The sequence below is a fragment of the Passer domesticus genome, chromosome 11, assembly GCF_036417665.1.
Source record: "Passer domesticus isolate bPasDom1 chromosome 11, bPasDom1.hap1, whole genome shotgun sequence".
Classification (NCBI taxonomy): Eukaryota; Metazoa; Chordata; class Aves; order Passeriformes; family Passeridae; genus Passer; species Passer domesticus.
The window spans coordinates 24,310,928-24,329,227 of record NC_087484.1 but is presented as its reverse complement, the minus strand read 5'-3'; the positions used below and the strand labels follow the sequence as shown (position 1 = coordinate 24,329,227).

At 48.5% G+C, this 18,300-nt stretch overlaps 1 protein-coding gene across 2 annotated transcripts; it reads right to left on the bottom strand.

Moving 5' to 3' along the window:
• Positions 1-10,736: 10,736 nt before the first annotated feature.
• Positions 10,737-18,282, bottom strand: LOC135309663 (G-protein coupled receptor 35-like). 2 transcript variants are annotated; one of them, XM_064435869.1, is made up of 3 exons: positions 17,120-18,282; positions 14,366-16,656; positions 10,737-12,993 (listed from the first exon to the last, which is right to left on the bottom strand). In XM_064435869.1, exons 2-3 carry the CDS (start codon positions 14,571-14,573, stop codon positions 12,032-12,034), a joined length of 1,170 nt encoding a protein of 389 aa, XP_064291939.1. In that variant the 5' UTR covers positions 14,574-16,656; positions 17,120-18,282; the 3' UTR covers positions 10,737-12,031. The 2 variants fall into 2 exon arrangements, with proteins under 2 accessions (XP_064291939.1, XP_064291938.1); XM_064435868.1 differs by having other exon boundaries at positions 14,366-18,282.
• Between the last annotated feature and the right edge of the window lie 18 nt (positions 18,283-18,300).

Sequence of the window (18,300 nt, the reverse complement as noted above, 5' to 3'; positions counted from 1 at the left end):
CTCTGGGGGGCAAAGCAGTGTGCTGCCACACTTGGAGCACAGATCAGTGTAACCCCACAAACTCACCTTGGCACGAGTCCTCCCCTCCCTCTGCACGTGGAGAGGAGCCCCTCTCCAGAGGTGGAAGCCCAGATTTTGTTACTCCCTGCCCACTTTGGCACAGTTTGTTCCCTGGTCTCACCAGTGGCTATGGCTGACTGAAGCCAGGAGTTTCCCCACACATCACTGCACTCTATAAAGAGAAATCCAGCAAGAGAGAGCAACAAAAAAATGAGGAAAAGAAAAAAGAGATGTGAAAAGAATTAATGTAGCTTTCTTCAGATGCTTCTTTGTCATCTGGAGACCACAGTAAGCTGTGCTGAAGCAGTTCTTTCTGGGTTATTGGCTTATCACCAGGGCTGGCCAATGCCTATGAGAATTGTTCTTTTTTTAGATTAGCCCTCTGAAGCAGAGTGGGAATTTGACATTTCTTGGTTAAGGTTAGACCCTGCTTCCCATCCCTTCTCCCATGGGAGGGGCAGAGTGAGAGCACGAGCATAAAGGCATTTCAGAGCAGCTGAATGCATTTCAGATGTGTCAAAACTGACACTAATGCATAGTTTGCTTCACACTTGTGTTTCCTTTCCACCTCTCTCGCATTTAATCCCAACTTTGGTTCCCACCTTCCCCAAATCCCTTTTGCTTGGCTTTGGGGTGAGCTGAGGTCTCCCAGGCTACCTGCACAAATGACTTTGGGAGGAAAGGAACAAGCTAAAGGAGGATAAGGAAAAAACTGATTTAGGAAATCAGTTTTTAGGTTATTTTTCTCTTCCAAATGTGTTAACATACTGTGAATTAGTCCTTTTAAATGTCTTTGTAGACATCCAAGCAAAGGTGTAAATTCCCAGGCTCCCTCCTTTAGGAAGGCCAGCAGAAATCTGCCCCCAAAATATTTTTCTGCTTTCTAAGTCCCCCTTCTTCCCTTCCTCTCCCAGGCATGCTGGAGTTAGTTTCAGACAGGAGGTGAGGTTCCCCTTTAGTGGTTTAACACTTTGTTCAACCCTGCAGTGCAGCAGCACAGCTTGGGCTTTGTGAAGAGCATTTCCAGCTTGGGCAGCTCTGGGTGTGTGCAGATGTTTTCCATCTCAGGATCCAGCTCAGGACTTACCTGGGGGGCTCTGGCTGCAGTCTGTGCCTGCTGTGATGCTGCACCAAGCCCTGGCAGGTGCAGGGACGTGCTGAGGAGCCAGATGTGGACAGCGTGGTTGATTTGACACATTTCTGTGTGCTCATGGAGAGCAGAAATGTCCCTGGTGGGCCATTTTACATCAAGAAGCACTCTCTGGTGTGGGAGGCCCCTCAGCTCCATCTGGGAGGCTCCTCAGCTCCAGGCTGCAGCCTGGGCCAGCACGGGTGGTTTTGCAGCCTGCCATGGCGAGGATGGTGCTGCAGCCCTGCAGGGCAGGTTCCCTGCAGCCCCAGGGCTCCCTGGGCTCAGGTGCTGTGGACAGCCAGCACTGCAGCCCAGGGACTGGGACAGGGTGGGCTGGGCTGGATTTCTGCTCCCTGTCAGCCTGAACTGGGGAAAACCCTGCTGGGGAGCAGAGCTGTAGGGGGAGAGGCTGATTTCTGTGCAAGGCTCTTGCTCAGGAGAGGGCAGTGGGTCATGCACTTGCACTTTTTCTCTGGCTGCCCAAAAAGAGGAGCTCTGTGCTGAGAGGGGGGTCCAGGGGCTCACAGAAGTTGCTAAGGCAGGGTGGCAGAGCCAGATCTGAGCTCTGGCTAGCAGTGAGGGAAGATGGTTGAGATCAAAAGAGCCAGAGAGAAGTTTCTTCAGACACTTGAAAAGGCAGCTTGGCACTGAGTCACCACCCCTGGATGTGGCACCAGGTGCCAGGGTTTAGCTGAGGGGTTGGGGCTGGGTTGGACTCAATGATCTTGAAGGTCTCTTCCAGCCTGATCATTCTGTGATTCTGTAATCACTGTATTGGGAAAAAAAAGGAAAAGGAAAAGGAAAAGGAAAAGGAAAAGGAAAAGGAAAAGGAAAAGGAAAAGGAAAAGGAAAAGGAAAAGGAAAAGGAAAAGGAAAAGGAAAGGGAAGGGAAGGGAAGGGAAGGGAAGGAAAGGAAAGGAAAGGAAAGGAAAGGAAAGGAAAGGAAAGGAAAGGAAAGGAAAGGAAAGGAAAGGAAAGGAAAGGAAAGGAAAGGAAAGGAAAGGAAAGGAAAGGAAAGGAAAGGAAAGGAAAGGAAAGGAAAGGAAAGGAAAGGAAAGGAAAGGAAAGGAAAGGAAAGGAAAGGAAAGGAAAGGAAAGGAAAGGAAGCCTACTTTTAGTCTGGAAGTCCCATGTGGAGAACATTACTAAACCTTTGAGTTCATGCAGAACATCTTTGATTTGGGACTTCAAGAAAAAAGAGTTTATTTAAAAAAAGTATCTATAGTCAACTACCCATGCTATCTGCTGAGAAATACTAGTCATGGGGAATTCCTCATGGTTTTACAAGCTTAATGCATCAGGACATAACCGTATTTTGTTTTCCCTGCCTGCATGCTGCAGCCACTGCCATCTCTGCTATGTCTCTCCTCGATGTGTGCATGCTTTCTGTTCCTCTTATGTCACACCACTACTTTTTGTCACCAGCACAAGAGAAAAGGCAGAAAAAGGAGTTATTTTCTCTTTATTCTGACTGATGCATTATTTATTCTCCACTGGAGAATGAGGTTGGTGGCCACAATATTTCTTCCCAAACCAGTATTTTAGAAATTATAGAGGATCACTCATGAGAGTTTGTTCTTTAACCGTTATCTTAAAATGAAACCTCAAATATTTTTTTCTTTTTTTTGTGACAGCTTTCTGGTTGATTGAACTTCCTGAATTTACTGACATCTATGCTTATTTGCTCGTGTATGTGTCATTTATTGAGGCAGACATGCTGGAAACAAACCATTTAGTGGCTTAGGCTTTGTTGATCAGAGGCAAGCTACTCTGGCACAAGGGAGAGAAGCAAAAGATGAAGAAGGTTGAGAGGTGGTTCCTCCTGCATTTTGCAGGTTGGTGGTTGGTAATTTGTCTGTGGAGGTTGGTAAAAAAAATAATTTAGTGGGGGATGCTGGTGCAGAAGGAGGGGCCTGGGACTTTGCCCTGCTGGGTGTTTCATTCCCACAGGGATGGGATGGAGGGACAGATTTTGAATAATTCACTGCTCCATGTGAGGATTGCTGGCTGGGGTTTATTGGCTACTCACCTTCCTCTCTCCCTTCTTTCCTCCTCTTCAGCTGAGGGCTGTTCTGTCAAGCTGTGACAGTGAAGGGACTTCAGGGAGCACCAGGACGCTCTGAATTCCCAGTGCCTGCTTGAGCAGAGGGGGATTCATGGTCTTGTGAGACCCCCTGGCCCTGCACTGGGAGGGGTCAGACTGGGCTTTGCTGTCACTGGGAAGGTGGGTGAGGCTGCACCAGAATGAGCTGTGAATGCTTTAGAGAAAACAATGGATTCTCAAGAAACCAGGGCCCTAGCCACCTGTATCAGCATTGCTTAGGAACATCTTTAATGACAAGAGGGAGAACACAGGCCTGAGGAAGAGCTCTGGCACCTCCTGCCCTTATCTTCACCCTGTTGAGAACAAAGAGCCTATTTCTACCCTGCAGGCCAAAATGCTGCTGTTTGCCAGCAGCAAACCTTCTTATCCTTCACCATGCCCCTGCCCCACAGCAGTGCCACGATCTGCAGCACCAGGGAGCACCTGGTGCAGGGCAGCACAGCCTGCAGCAGGAGGGAAGGGACTTGCACAGCTCAAGCTCACTGGTGAAAAGAAATGTCCTGCCGTTGTGGTTTCCACTTCTGCCATGGCAGAGTCAGGCTGTCAGCATGCTCACACCCCCAGTGTGACAGCTGGGGCTGTAGGGACACAGAGCAGCCTGGACAGACCCCTGAATTTGTTGGTCCTGTTTGTAATAAACACATTCTGACCATTCTGACCATCTCATCTTGGCCTTAGGTCAGGAACGGTTACTTTTAAAAAAGGAAAGGGAAAGGAGTGTGATACAGTGCCAAAGGGACAGATAAAAGCTGTGTGCTTCTTGCAGAAAAGTGGTTTTGAGCTTTTGTTTGTTTGCTTGCTTGCTTTTAGTGGTTTTTTTTGGCTTTCTATCAGATCAGTTTTGCTGTAGTTGACACCAAAAATGCCCTGGGCTGGGTGAGTGATCTGTGCTGGGGCAGAATGATTAGCACTGCTCAGGATAACTCAGTGGCAGCAACCATTTCTGACCACCAAAATCTGCCTCTGAGTGCTGCAAAGTCTGAGCTGCTTCTGGGATCATTTAAAGAGGAGGATGATGATGATGAGAATGATGATGATGATGACAAAAAAAGGGAAAAAAGATCCCCCAGACTTGGAAAGGGCAAGTCCAAATGGCTGATGGAAATAGCAATAGTTTTCCAAGGAACCTCTCATTTCCCTGTTTAGTGGAAATGAGTGGAAATCTCTGCACACCCAAGAATTTGTCACGAGTCACCTTTTCCATAATCAGTAGATAGATCAGTTTTCTTGTTGCTGAGATTGCTTTGGTTTTGTGTGCTGTTTTGACTCTTGTTTCCTAGGTGAGGTTTTTTGGGTTATTTTTTGTTTTCTTTCTCTTTCTTTTGCCTGCATTGATGGAAATTCTGGTGGTGCATGTGCTGCCTCACTGGGAGCTGCACTGGGCACCTTGGGCTGGGTTGGGAATGTCCCAGGGCTACTGCACTAAACTTGCCCTGCAGGGGGAACCTCCCTCCCTCTGCTCCCAAAGCCTCACCCTGCTCACACCCAGCTGTTCCCAGGGCAGGGGAAGCTGCTGCAGCTGCAGCTGGGGCAGAGGAGCAAGGGGGGCTCAGCTGAGCAGCTGGACCCTGTGGGACACTTTGCTGGCAGTGCTGTGCTGACTTGGCAAGCACTGGCTTCTGATGAAACAACACCCTGAAGAAGGAAAGGCTCTGAAAGAGAACACTGCTGCAGTTTGCTCTCTAGAAAGTGTCATCACTGAAACAGCAATTTCTAGAGCTTGCTTTTTCTCTGGACCTCGTTCCCCCATTTCCCTCCTCTGTCACAGCACAAAGAGACAAAAGGAGTTTCCAGTTGTGGCAGGACCTTGGGCTTGGCTGGGCATGAAGAGGGGCACTGGTTGGTGCTTCCCATGACACAGTCTGGAGGAGGAAGGGCAGGTGAATGCACACCTGGAGCCCAGGGAGGGCATTCATTGCATCAGGGATGAGCCTGAAAGTCTACCAGAGCTTCCCCATGCATCCCTCCACGGAGGAGAGGTTTGTGGGGTGCCTCCAGTGCAGATCCAGGAATGAGCCACGCAGGGGGAGAGGCCAGGCCAGTGCCTGTGCTGGGGACAGCCCGTGCAGACCGGCACCACCAGAGCCAAAGCAAGGACAAGGGGAGTGTGCTGCACTGGGAGCTGCGTGTCCCCTGTGCCCCTCCTCTGGCTGAGACCTCTGCACTGGCAGGGTCTTTGCCAGCACTAGGGGGGAAGTTTGAACTGCACAAAAATCAGCTTTTGTGATTTCTTTCTTCTGTCTGTGCCACCTGACGTGCTGTGCCTTTGTGCAGCAGGAAACCTTGGCCCAGAAGTGACTCACACTCTTCAACCTCTGCCTAACACAGCCCCAGGTGAAAGCAGAAGGTCAAGCCCTCCTTGCATCACTTTTACCAGGAAAATAAAGATGTTAAAATGCTAAACAGGGAAATGTATCAAGGGAAGGTAAAGGGAGAAGTGAGGATGTGTGTTTATGAGGAAGAGGAAGGTGTTGAAATACACCAGTGAAAAGAAGTCAGCCTGGCATTTATTGGTGAACAAAAGCCCATGTGAATTGATTAAAAAACCCCAAAGCAACCAGAAATGGGTTGGAAATCATGACTGGTCTCAGTGTTTTCACCTGAAATCTGCTTCACAATGATCGTGTAGATAAATTGTCATCAGCAGCATAGTCCAAACCTGGGGTGAGACTTTAAATGTAAACTCTGGGAAACCTTTACCTCTTCAAAAGAGAGGGATTTTTCTGCTGTGCCTACATCTTTGTGGGAGGCCTTTTCTCTCTCTATTTTTAATTTATTTTTTTTTTTAACCATTGGGGAATGGTGACAGGTTATGGTCCCTGTCCCAGGCAGGCAGGTGATGGAACCCCCTTCCCTTTCACTGGGAAAGGCAGTGGGTGTCCAGGTGGTCTTCCCTTGGGCAGTCCAGCAGGAGCTAAACATCTGAAAACAGGGGAGCTCATTCCATTTCCTACACTGGGCTCTGCCTAGCAAGGGACTTGGTAAAGGCTCTGCTCTGCCTCTACTGAAACTCCCTGCTGTGACTGAAATAGATCTGGGGTCCCTGATGTGACAGGTGAGAACTGAAGAATCTTAAAAAGCAAAAGAAAATGCCCGCCAGACCCCAAATGTGAGTATCTGGAGCAATTTTGTTGTATTTGTTGTATTTGAGCTGGGAGTGCTGCAGAGCATCCACCCCCCAGGAGCAGGGGGTGAAATCATCCCTGCTGAAAATATCATCTGCTCTTCCCAAAGGGGCAAAACTCACCATTTGAGTCCAGCCAAGTGGCAAAAGAGAGAATTCCAGTCATGTTATTAAAGGCATTTATCTTTGATTGTTACCCAGTTTATTTCACCTTTAACATGCTTCAGTGTTCTGTTTCTTTCAAAACAAAACCGAAGCCCCTCTAAAATCACAAAAGCCCTGTGAGTGTAACCATGAATTGAGGTGGAACCTGTAACTGCAGTGGCAGAGAGCAGAGGTGCAGTGGTGGGTGTGCTCCTGCCAGGCACAGAGCCTGCCCTGGCCCCTGGGCCTGGCAGAGGGGACAGGGAGCAGCTCCCAGGGCACTCCAGCCTGGCATGGTCAGTGTCCAGAGCATGGCAGGAAGCAGCCTTGGAGAGGTAAAATAAAGGACTCAAATCTTCATGACTGCTCAGTTGTCAGTGGGGAGTAGAAAGGTAGGGCACTGGCTGCATTCTTCCATTCAGCAGAATAATCAGCAAGGAAAGGACGTGAGCAGCAGTGAAAGATGTTACTGTTAAATGACAGCTTAAACAAGAATCTCTTCCTTCCTGCCCCAAGATCACTCCTGGCTTTCTGCCCGCACTGGCTGGTGAGAAAATGCCAATTGCTGCCTCTCTGCCACAGAACCAGATCAGATCAGGCAGCTCCTTCTGCCACTGAGGGCTCTTCTCAGGAAAAACAGGAAATAAATAACCTTTGTGCCAGGCAGAAGTGTAAGTGCAGGGAAGCCATGAAGCAGGTGCAGCAATGCAGAGGAGCTGTGTGAGCTGTGTGGGGTGTGCAGGATGGTGTGCTGGGGACACGGGGCACAGCCTCTGCTGTGGCACTGAGAACAGCTGGTCCTTTGGGATCCAGGCAGGGCAAGGTGACTTTTGGGGGAAATGTGGTGCTTCTGGAGCCTGTTTTTATACAGCAACACAGAGCAAGGGTTTAAGTGTGGGCTGTGGTACCACCAGGGGCTAAACACTTAGAAAGTTGCTCTTGCAGTTTTGAGGCTGATGGAAGTCAGGCCTGATATATCTGTGCCAGATTTTTACTGAACCAAAGCAGGGAACCTGGCTGGAGAGCCAAGGGCCAGAAAGGTAGAATTAGAGAGTGCTTGCCTTGGTAGGAAAATGTTAGCAGGCAGAAATGGAATTTAGAAGTTAACAAAGCAAAGCTGCTGGCAGACTGTGCCAGGGTTTCTGGTGGACAGAGCTGCAGATGCTGCAGCCTTTCAGCACGCTGAGGAGTGAGCAGTGCCTGGTGTCAGACACTGCTCCTGGCTGGGACAGGCACTGCCCACAGGGGACAGCTCATCCCCTTGGAGTGACACGGTGATGGCTCTGGCCTTCATTCAGGAACTGAGAGATTGCTTCTGCTTCAAGCTGACGATAATGAGCCAGCCCAATTTTCACTTCCCCAGCAGCGCCCTCTTTTTCTGTCTTAGATAAAAATGTTTTTGAAGTATGTCACAGTTTTTTGGTAGCAGCTTTCACACTTTCCCCCCACACTTGACATTCAGCTGAACTCTCATTTTTCAGTCAGCCGCCCCGGCTGACACAGGGTTCGTTGTTAAAATGTGACAACAAAAGCAAATGGAAAGCCCCAAGCAAAAATCTGCTGTGAGATGTTACCAGACCTTGTGAGCACCAACATGAAAGCCAGAGGGAGGCTGGGATGTGTACCTGCACCCTGTGTGTGTGTCCTCCCTGGGCAGCCACCTCCAGTGCTGAGCTGCTCTACTTCCACATGGTTGTGTAACATATCCATTTGGGGTTTTTGACAGCTATGACACTGGCTGCATCCAGCTTTGTCATCAATTCATAGAATCGTAGAATTATTGTCATGTAGGAGCTGCCAGTGCAAGATGTTTGTGTTGCCTGCATCCTGCAGCTGCTGGAGGCTGACCAGGGCAGGGTGAATTCATGCAGGATGGGAGTCTGAGAGGTGAAGGTTCCATCCCTTCTCACACCTGTGCCCTCCTCACCTGGCAAGCACAGTGTTGGTGCTGTCCAGCCTTGGCTCCAGAAAAATCTGGGAAATCTGAAAGGCACAGTGCATCCCATGCTATGAAGGTTAAATTGCACATACTCGAAAGCTGGCGGATGTGGTGAGAGGTTTTTGCAGCAAGATAAAAGCAAGCCAGGCAAGGCCTGCACTGCCTGGATAGTTATGGTCTGCCTTCCAGGCAGTGGTGCAAGAATCAGTACCTTGTAGGCAAGTCCTCGGATCCCCATTGTCTCCCAGAGCTGCTGAGCCCACCACAAATACCTGTATACCACTGAAATACCTGTATACCACTGAAATATCTGTATACCACTGAAATGCCTGTATACCACTGAAATATCTGTATACCACTGGAATATCTGTATATCACTGAAATACCTGTATACCACTGAAATACCTGTATACCACTGAAATACCTGTATACCACTGAAATATCTGTATACCACTGGAATATCTGTATATCACTGAAATACCTGTATACCACTGAAATATCTGTATATCACTGAAGTACCTGTATATCACTGAAATACCTGTATTTCACTGAAATACCTGTATATCACTGCTGCCTCCTCACTGCTAAATTCTTCTCTTACCTCTTCTCTGCATGGGCAGGAGAGCTTGGCAAGGTGGGTCATGAATTTGGAGGACACTCTTTCTACTAAATCAGCCTGAAAGCTGCAGATGGCAAAATCAAAAGACAGTGAATAAACAGAACAGTAAAAACCAGTTTTCTACCTGGGGAACTTGAGGGGGTTTCTTGGTCCTTGTGCTGCACTTCAGTCCCAGCACTCCTGAATCCCTGCCTGCCCTGCCTGAATGGTGAAGAACAGAAATTTTGGAGGCTCTGCAGGGAGGAATTTTGGCTGCCTCAGGCCAGGCACTGGCGGTGTGCATCTCTGGGCTGCCAGAGGAAGAGGCGTGCTGGAAGCTGGGTGGGTGAGCAGAGTGTGCTCAGAAGTGCATTGTTTACAGGCTGCTTTGCATCTCCCCCACCCTTTTTGTCAGCGGTTGGTGGAGTAGAAGTGGTTTTTGTTGCCCATCTAAAACAACAGTTTGGTTTGTGCAGAGCTTTCGCAGCTCACATTGGAGCTCACATCCATGCTGGTGAGACCAGAGGTGTGGAAAAACACACTGGCAGTCAGGCCATCGCTCACATCACAGTGCTCACCCCACAGATCCTGTACTGGGGGGAGGATGGTAAAGGTCTCTTAGCTTTACTGGGGAACAATCCAGCAGATCCCAGAGGTGCAGATGTCATTCAGCAGTGCAGGAGATGCAGCAGCAGGGCTGGGGAAGCAGGGTGTGACCCTGGGGCTGAGCCAGCAGCAGATAATCCATCTCTGCATGCACTGCACCCCTCGTTTGTGCTTTCATCTGTTCAAAGAAAATGCAAGAGTAGAAAAGGGGAGATGAACCAACCTCCTTAGGAGGGCTTTGCAGCCAGAGCCTCTCCTCCTTTCCCTCCCCATTGTGTAGTAAGCAAAGGAAAGATTCTGCTTTCAGATTTCGGTGATTACAGAGCAGATATCCCCATTTCTGTCTGAATCTCTGGAAGCATGCTGGGAAGCCTGCATCCCCGGGGAAGCTGGCAGGGTTTTGCTGCTGTCCTGTGCACTGCCCGGGTGGATGGAGGACTCTGCTCAACCACTGTCTGCAGCAGGGGGTTCCTCCTTTGGCCTTGCCTTCAATAGGAGACACAAAGGCAGGGCTGGCTGTGAGAACTGTGAGGATGTTTTTGTGGCAGCAGGGCTGGGCCCAGCACCTGCAGGTGGACAGCAGTTGCTCTAGGGTGACTTCATGATGCTTGTATCCCCAGTCGTCTGTCCTGTTTAGGCAGGATATTAAGTTCTGCACCTCTAAGACTGGTTCTGAAAGTGAAGGGGAATAAAAAAATGTGCAGTTTGTTTGCAGAAACTGCACTTGTTGCTCTGCATTCCTTCTCAAAGACTGTGTTGTCTGCAGCACAGACAGAAAAAAGAGCTCTCCTTTGCTTCTCAGAGAGTTTTTTTTTTAGCTAACTGAAGCAGAGAAATTCCCCAGACTGTGATTTTTCTTTTTCTTGAAATTGATTAGCCTGTTGTGGACTGCACACCCAGAACACTGGGAGCTCACACCTGTGGCCCACCAGGGCTGGGACACTGCATTTCCAGCACAGAAGGGACAGACGAGAGACTGAATGAGCCAAGTTACACCCCACCAAAAAAACTTCCTGAATTTGCCATCTCTTCAAAACAAGGAGAAATTTTATTGTGTAATATTTACTTTTTAAAAATATATATACTTATGGACACTTTCCTTGTTACATAAACAGGTTTTTTCCACTTTTCTCCAAAGAAATATTTTCCCAAACCAACTGGGAAAAGGGCCACTTACATCTGCTTTCTAGAAAAACCCCATTGGAAGTTTCATACCAAATTTGCACTAAACTAAAAGAAATCCAGCAGCCCAGCCTGGGGCTGGGAGGTGTGAGTGGAGGTGTGTGCCCAGCTCAGGGTGTGTGGTCTGAAGCTGCTGAGTGGTTTCATCTACTTTTTTAGGTGTTTGTGGTAAAATTACCACAGGGTGGGACGCTGCTGTGCCTTAAAAAATCCCAGTCCCAGTTAGAGCTCATACCCACTACCCCTGGCTTGGACAACAGGGAGCTGTCCCTCCTCCACAGGCAGCACAGCAGGTCCTCTACCACCCCATCTCCCTCCTTTTCCATTTAACTCATTAAGAAACTGAATTTCATGCTAGAGACACAACTTTATTTAGGTTGATTTCTTTGGAACAGCTTTGCTACCACTTTAGACAGTCCTTTACATTATAAGATTGAATAGAGTCCTAATACAGAGTCCTTGTTCCCACTGCCCTGTACCAACTCTTTTATTTAATTTTAATGCCATTTGACTCAAACATTTTGACTCACACAAGTTTTTCCGCAATACAAGCAATTGCAATTTCTTCTGACCTTGTGTTGTAATGATGACCATTTTGTAGCTGTTACATTGCTGTAAAGTTATTTAAAGCAAGCTAAATATTCCTGTTATGGGATTGTACATTGTTAGCAACTAAAATCCAGTAAGATTGTGACTTACAGAAACACCATCCTCTCTTTTTCTGCATGCTTTCACTCTGATTTTTTAAAAATTTGTTAACATTTGGAATAGACTATTTCTTTGTCACAGCTGCACAAACACTGATCCAAGGTGGGGATGGGAGACAAAACCCAATCCTTTACCAGTCCCTGTGCTTCTTTTGGGTTTTGTGGGAAAATGAAGGATGGGGATTTTTGGCAGGGGAAATCTACCATTTTATGCAAATTTGCATTAAGGCAGAGAATTGTCAGCAGCAATCTAGATCATTAGATCAGGACCTGGACTGCTGTGGTTGTCTGATTCAGAGCTGAATCATGTATCTGAATGTTTCTCATTAGTAGAATGTCCCTCCGTCCCACTCTTAAAAAAGCAAGTGTGAAACCCTGCCAGTGAGTCCCAGTTGAACACAGCAAATATAAAATGCGTGCTGTATGTGTTCTGCCTTAATGTGTTACATGTGGGAGCTGAATTGCAGCTTCTTCACTGGACTCAGATTTGGACTTTGCTAGCTTGGAAGATGCTTCCTTAAATTCCTTGTTGACAAAGTAGTAACAAATGGCATCCAGGCAGCAGTTTGTGTTGGCGAGGATGGAGGCAAAGTGAACGAAGTTGTTGATGCTCTGTATTGCCGAGCAGTCGGAGCTGACGGAGTCCAGGACGAAGCGGAGGAGATGCCCGAGGTAAAGAGGTAAAAAGCAGATGATGAACACAGTCATGTTTGCAGACACAATGTAGACAGCTTTCCTGGTCAGCATTTCATTGCAAGGGTTGTCAGTCTTCTTTTTCCTGAGCTCTGCAATGACCTGTATGGAGCAGTAAGTCAAGATGAGCAGCGGTATGAAAAACCCTGCAATAATGGCACACAGGGTGATCACCGAGGGTGTCACTGAAGATTTTTCAAAGCAAAAGTCATTCTCTCTTCGGTCCTCAAAGCTTTTAATGAGGGAAGTTTCACAGATGATGAATATCCAGAGGAATCCAGAGGCAAAAGCTGCCTTCAGCGGTGACCTGAGTGCCTTGGATCTCAAAGGGTACTTGATTGCAAGGTACCTGTCAGCAGCAATGAGGGTGATGATACCGATGCTCATAAAGCGGTTTGTGAAATAGCCACCTTCCAGAACCAGGCACCACCCGTCCACCTTCAGGTGCTGGAACTGGGACAGAGTTTTGAACGGCAAGGTGAAGAGCAGCAAACAGTCAGCCACAGCCAGGTTCACCATGTATACTCTGGTTTCTGTCCATTTGCCAAGTTTGCAACAGAACACGCACAGTGCCAACATATTCAGCACGATGCCCAAAACCAAAACTGGGATGTAAACACACAGCTGGAAAACTGAAAATATTTCATAGGCTGTGATATTGCAGCTGCTGTTGTTCATTTTGGGAGTATCAAAGTGTACAGTTCCTGCAAAAGTAAATTAAGCTTTTTACAAGAGAGGTTCTGGACTGAATCAGTGATTAATTCTAATTGAGAGAGTTCGGGGCTTTGCCAGCCATGAAAACCTGATGTAGGGTACCTAGTGGGAAGAAGATGGGTACCTGTGGGACAGGAACACAAGCCTGATCAGTTGTGAAGGAGAGAAAAATGTAGATTCTCCCTGGGTCCTGTGCGGGGAAGACTGCTCCTGGAGGGTGGCAGAGAAAAGGGCTTGGGCCCCTGTTTTGGGCCCTGTTTTTGCTTTGATCCAGACTTGGATCAGGCAGCAGCAGATATGCTGCAGCAAGGAGTTATGTGAGCCATTGCAAATATTTGACAGTGGGATAGGGGATCCCTAAACCCAACTTTCATCCCTTCCCTTATAGCAGGGCTCAGTGGAAGCCAGCCAGTGACCTTGCAGCTTAAAATGTCCCAGATGTGCAGCAGAAGGACAGCTGTCTTTTCCCTCAGTGCTGAGATGTCTCTGTGTCACTTCTCATTAGTGACATGAGCAATTATTAGGGTATCTCTTATTAGTGTATCTCTCACTGGTTTCAGCTGCCATCAAATTCTGTACTCAGAGGGCTGCACTGAGAATCGGGGTGCTGGGTCTGCTCACTGCCTTTCAAGGATTGTCAAAGCTGCTCTTTATCTTAGAAGCCTTACAGCAAACTGCCACAATTCCAAGACAATAGAAACTCACCTATGCCATGGCAGGAATGTGATATGGAAGAGGTGAGCTATGTTTGGTCTAGTATGTGGTTTTATCACCTTGGATCTAAGGGCAATATTGCTGTTTTCCCTCCAGCTTTGGAGGAGTTAATGCAGCACGTTCCAGGTGCAACTGTTCACGGACAGAAAGAGCCAGGATGTCTTTAGGTTTTCCCTGCAGGGGGAACGTGGCTCCATGGGGGAAGGTTCATGGGTCTCAAAAGCATCTCCAGCGAGCAAACCGTAAGGCAGTGCTGCAACATTTGTATGCATCTGTGGGTCTTGGTTAGCTCTGAAAATCATGCAGCAGAGGAATCACACCAGGAGACCTCTGAAGAGGTGAGGGAATGTGGTACAGCAGATACCTGCAGCAGCTCTGTCCTCTGGACATGAGAAATGCGTTACGAGCCCATAAGATAAAAGGGAAGATCTTAACAGGGAGACCTAGAAAAGATATAGCAAAGGCTGAGATAGCCCTCAAGCACCCCAAAACATGACAGATGGGGTCAGTATCAAAATGAACCTTTGAAAATATATTGGCTCCAGCCCTCTCTCTCCATCTCTATTCTGGTGTCCCACTACTGCTGGAGAAAGGCGAAGCCTTGCAGAATGCAAATAACCGTGCCAGTAAATAGCCAAGAGAAATTACCTGTTCTCTTGCTGTCCTTGGAGAGAGTGAGTTCCTCCAGCCCAGATGTGGAGTGCTGTGCAGGCACGACGAGCAGTGCTCCTTGCACATGACCAGTGAGGTGTCCTCTGATCACAATTTCTGGTGGCTGTGAGAGGCAGCAACACTGGCCGAGAAAGCACCCGCACTCTTGCTGAACAAAGGGCAGAGCTTCCTCTGTCATCACCATTGGTGTGGCTTGTACCACCTCCTGCTGACTGAGGAGCCTGCAGTAGTCCTGCAGGGAGGTGAAAGGCTTGTCTGCCCTGCATCCCTGCAGCAGTTCCTCTGGAGGTGGAATAGCTTTGGCTTTTTCCTTTGCTTTACCTTCCACTGCCTGATGTCTCACTGAGCAATGCTTGTTGATCCTCCTCGCCCAACAGACTGTGCTTGAGGGGACCCATTGCCCTGGAATGTCCTGAGGTCTTCTCTCTGCCTTCCAGAGTGCCACCCCTGCTGGGATTGGAGTAGGAGTGGTTTCTGTTGTCACACTGCCTGAGGCCTGGGACAGAACAGCCCCAACAGTCCTGCAGCTGTTGGAGAGGTGAGAGCAGTGGTTTGCAGGAAGTTTTGTGATTATTATAAAGCGTTTCACTCTGAATCATAGTAGTTCTCTTGTCTTCCATAGCTCTTCTCAGCCAGCAATTCCGAGAAAACGTGGCGCCGTGACCCTGTGACCTGCTGGCTCTGTGACGGCTCAGTGGTTGCAGGTGCCTGCGCCCCAGGGCTGCTCTTGGGCTCCCCATGACAGCCTGTTTACCAGAAAAGCTCAGACAAGTTGATCAATGAGCTTAAAGGTGCTGATATTAGCACCTTGAATTGCTGTCTTGGCCAAATGTATTTCCCCTTTCCACTTTGCTCTAAGGTCACCTTAGGGCAGCTTTTGGAGTATTTCTGCATTGTCTGTCTGCACATCACAAAACAGCCCTTGAAAATATTCATGCCAGTGTACAATTACAATATTTTACAAACTTCTAAATTTCCAGGGACTGCTTTATCCTTTCTCGGGGCTGCTCCTTGGTGGATGCTTACAAGTAGTTTACTGACATATTAGGGTGCCCAGCTCACTGATCCCCAGCCAACAATATCTTTATGTCATGGTCCTTGTTGGTACTTTAGTCTTCAAAGTCATCCAGCTTCTGGGTTGTCATGGTTTCATCACTGTACAGAAAATCTTGCATCATCCTCAAGTGTTGTTCCCAGCCTCCTCTTGGCTGTGTCCAGGCAATCAATAGTGGTATAAACCATGAGAAGTCAAAGTCATGCCTGGAGGAGCTCAGCTCATAGAACCTCTCCAATCTGATGCTTCCCATCCACAGCTTGGTGCTGTGGTTGCTAGATGAGGGTCTCATCAGCCCAGGGAGGTCTCAAGAGGGGGAGAAGCCATGTCACTAGGCACAAAGCACCTGGCTGTGAGCAGCAGGTTCACCAGCATGTGTCAAAGCAAACTCAACACAAGCTACCAGTAGGCAAAGCTAGGATAAAGTGCTGTCTGTGGAGAACTTACATGGCTCCTGCTGAGGCTCTTGGGTCTGTGCCTGATTCCTGGCCACTGCAGCATGAGGATCCCCATCCTTCTCTCCACCTCGCCTCCACATCAGCCACCCTCATCTGCAGCTGTTCATGGTCCCCTCCTTCCGCGCAGTCACAGGTTTTATCACCCCTGCCATGGACCATTGACGCTGACCTGGTATTTCCCCTCATCTGCAGCTCCCAGCTTGTCTCAGTCCTGTGAGTGCTGTCCCCGTGTGGCGCAGTGGAGGTGACACTTGTGCTGTGTCCCTGCTGGCAGCTCCGGGGCAGGGTATTCCAGGGCCCAGCAGCACTGCAGAGCACTGGTGCCTGTACAGCCTGCGCTGGTGCCTGCAGTGAGCCCCAAAGAACCTTGCACTGACACCAGCATCCACCACATTGTGCCTGGAAAAGTGATTTTCTTCATGAAAGTAGCCAGTGGGACAAAATATTCCTGCAAGGTAAAGAACCACTGGTGTGGCCTGCTGTCAGACAGATTGATGGGCTCCTGCCTCCCTTCCCTGCCAGGGAAAATCTCCATCTCCCCTGCATCCCTGTGTCCTGCTGGCTGCAGCTGCAGGAATGGCAGGGTGGGACAGAGCCTCTGGTAGGATAGGAGGGGTGCTGGTACCATCTCCACACACAGAGAGGGACACAGGGCTCTGGGCTGCCCTGCAGTGCCTCTGCCCCACGGGGTTTCTTTCCTGCCTTTCTCACGGCCAGAAGGGATGGTGCAACAGCAGATCTTGACCAAAAGAGAACTGTGGAGTTGAGAGCAAAACATATCAGTCTTATTTTTAGCATGTCAAATGACAGTTTGAGGCTAAGTGCAGCAATCCCACACAATGACCAGACCTGGCTGTTGGGGCTATTTCCCCTTTCCCCTTCCCCAGCACTGCACAGAATTCTGCCTGTGGCACAAAATGCTGTCAGGGCTCCTGTGCTGCAACCCTCCCCACACTCCTGCAGTGACGCCTTTTGGGGCTACCTAAAACCAGAGGTCAGACAAAGGTAAGGGAATAAAAAGCAGTTATATGTATTGAAGGGCCTTCAGGTACATTTAGGGCAGATGAAGCCCCCCAGGATCTATACCCAAAAATGGATGATGGGTCACGGGTTTCCGTACTTTTATAAGTTTGGTTCATTTGCATATTGGGGGTTAATCTTCTAAGTACAGCTTCAGGTAATGAAGCCATGTACCCCAAGTTTGCCCCCCCAACTCACTTTTGTTTCCATCTCTGGGGCCTGAGGCAGTGAGGTGTCCTTGATTGCCAGGCCTGGAGAGGAATTGTTGTGTCTGCCCCAAATGGGAAAGCAGCAGCTCACACTGTGTGTGGAGTTTAGAGTTATACACTAAAGAACTGCAGGATTACAAATACATGAAAAACACAAAAGCCAAAGTTCTAAGGCATCAGCAGCACCAGGGACCAGCTGAGTATCTGTGCCCACACACTGGAAAAGCCTGTGCTTCCCAAGAGCCTGATGCTGCTTCAGGGCTTGTGGAGTTCTCTGGAGGCTGCTGGGCAGCGCTCACCCCTGGAAACACTTGCTGTGCCAAGGAAACAAAATCAGAGATGCCTCCAGCACCTGAAAGCAGCACCCAGCCCACAGCTCCCCAGTATGTGTCCTTCAGCCCCCTGGAGCTCAAACCTCTGGTAAGAACTCAGGTTTCAGGCCTGCTGAAATGCCACCAAACAGCAAAATACTGTCTAATGCCAGGCCCTGCCTTCCATGCATAGGAGGGCTAAAAATGCTTCATCCGGTGGCTACTCACTCACTCACTCACTCATAAAAGCTAAGAGCAAGATTCTGAATTACTTTGTAGGCTTTTCCTTGTGTTCTTTGCTGTTTGTTTTTGTTTGTTTGTTTGTTTATTTGTTTTGGGTTTTTTTGGGGGGGGGGGTTTGTTTGGTTTGTTTATTTGTTTGGGGGGTTTTTTGTTTTGGTTTGGTTTGGTTTTTTGTTGTTTTTTTTTTCCTTACAAGCCTGAAGGGGAAACCATTATTAGCAATTTTTTCTTTTAAGGGACAGGAAAGTTACATCTTGCAGAAATGTTGGTAAAATGCAGTGGTTCAGCCTTGCTGTTTGGGGCAGCTGATGGACTCTGGCAGCTGTGGCTGGTCCCTGCTATCACTTCCCAGACTCCTGTGCTAGGAAATGGAAGAGATTGGGGGTTAAGGGTGTCGCCATCCCCCTGGATTGCTATTGCAGTGCTGGATGCTGGCCAGCAGTTTGTTGTGGCCCAGGGTCTGATAACTCATCTGTTTCATTTACTGGGAGCACTCAGGGAGCTGAGGCTTTGTTCAGACTGAAGCAGGATGCCAGAAACCCATCCTAAACTTGACATATAAACCAGATAATAATTTTTGTCCAAGGTAGAACATCAATCTTCAGATAATCAGAAA

What these genes read in the sequence shown, in the direction of transcription:
- LOC135309663 (XM_064435868.1), bottom strand. Translation starts at nt 14,573, where the DNA reads ATGGTGATGACAGAGGAAGCTCTGCCCTTTGTTCAGCAAGAGTGCGGG. An exon ending in CAAGGACAGCAAGAGAACAG is followed by an intron (nt 12,994 to 14,365) that starts GTAATTTCTCTT and finishes TTACTTTTGCAG; the next exon opens with GAACTGTACACTTTGATACT.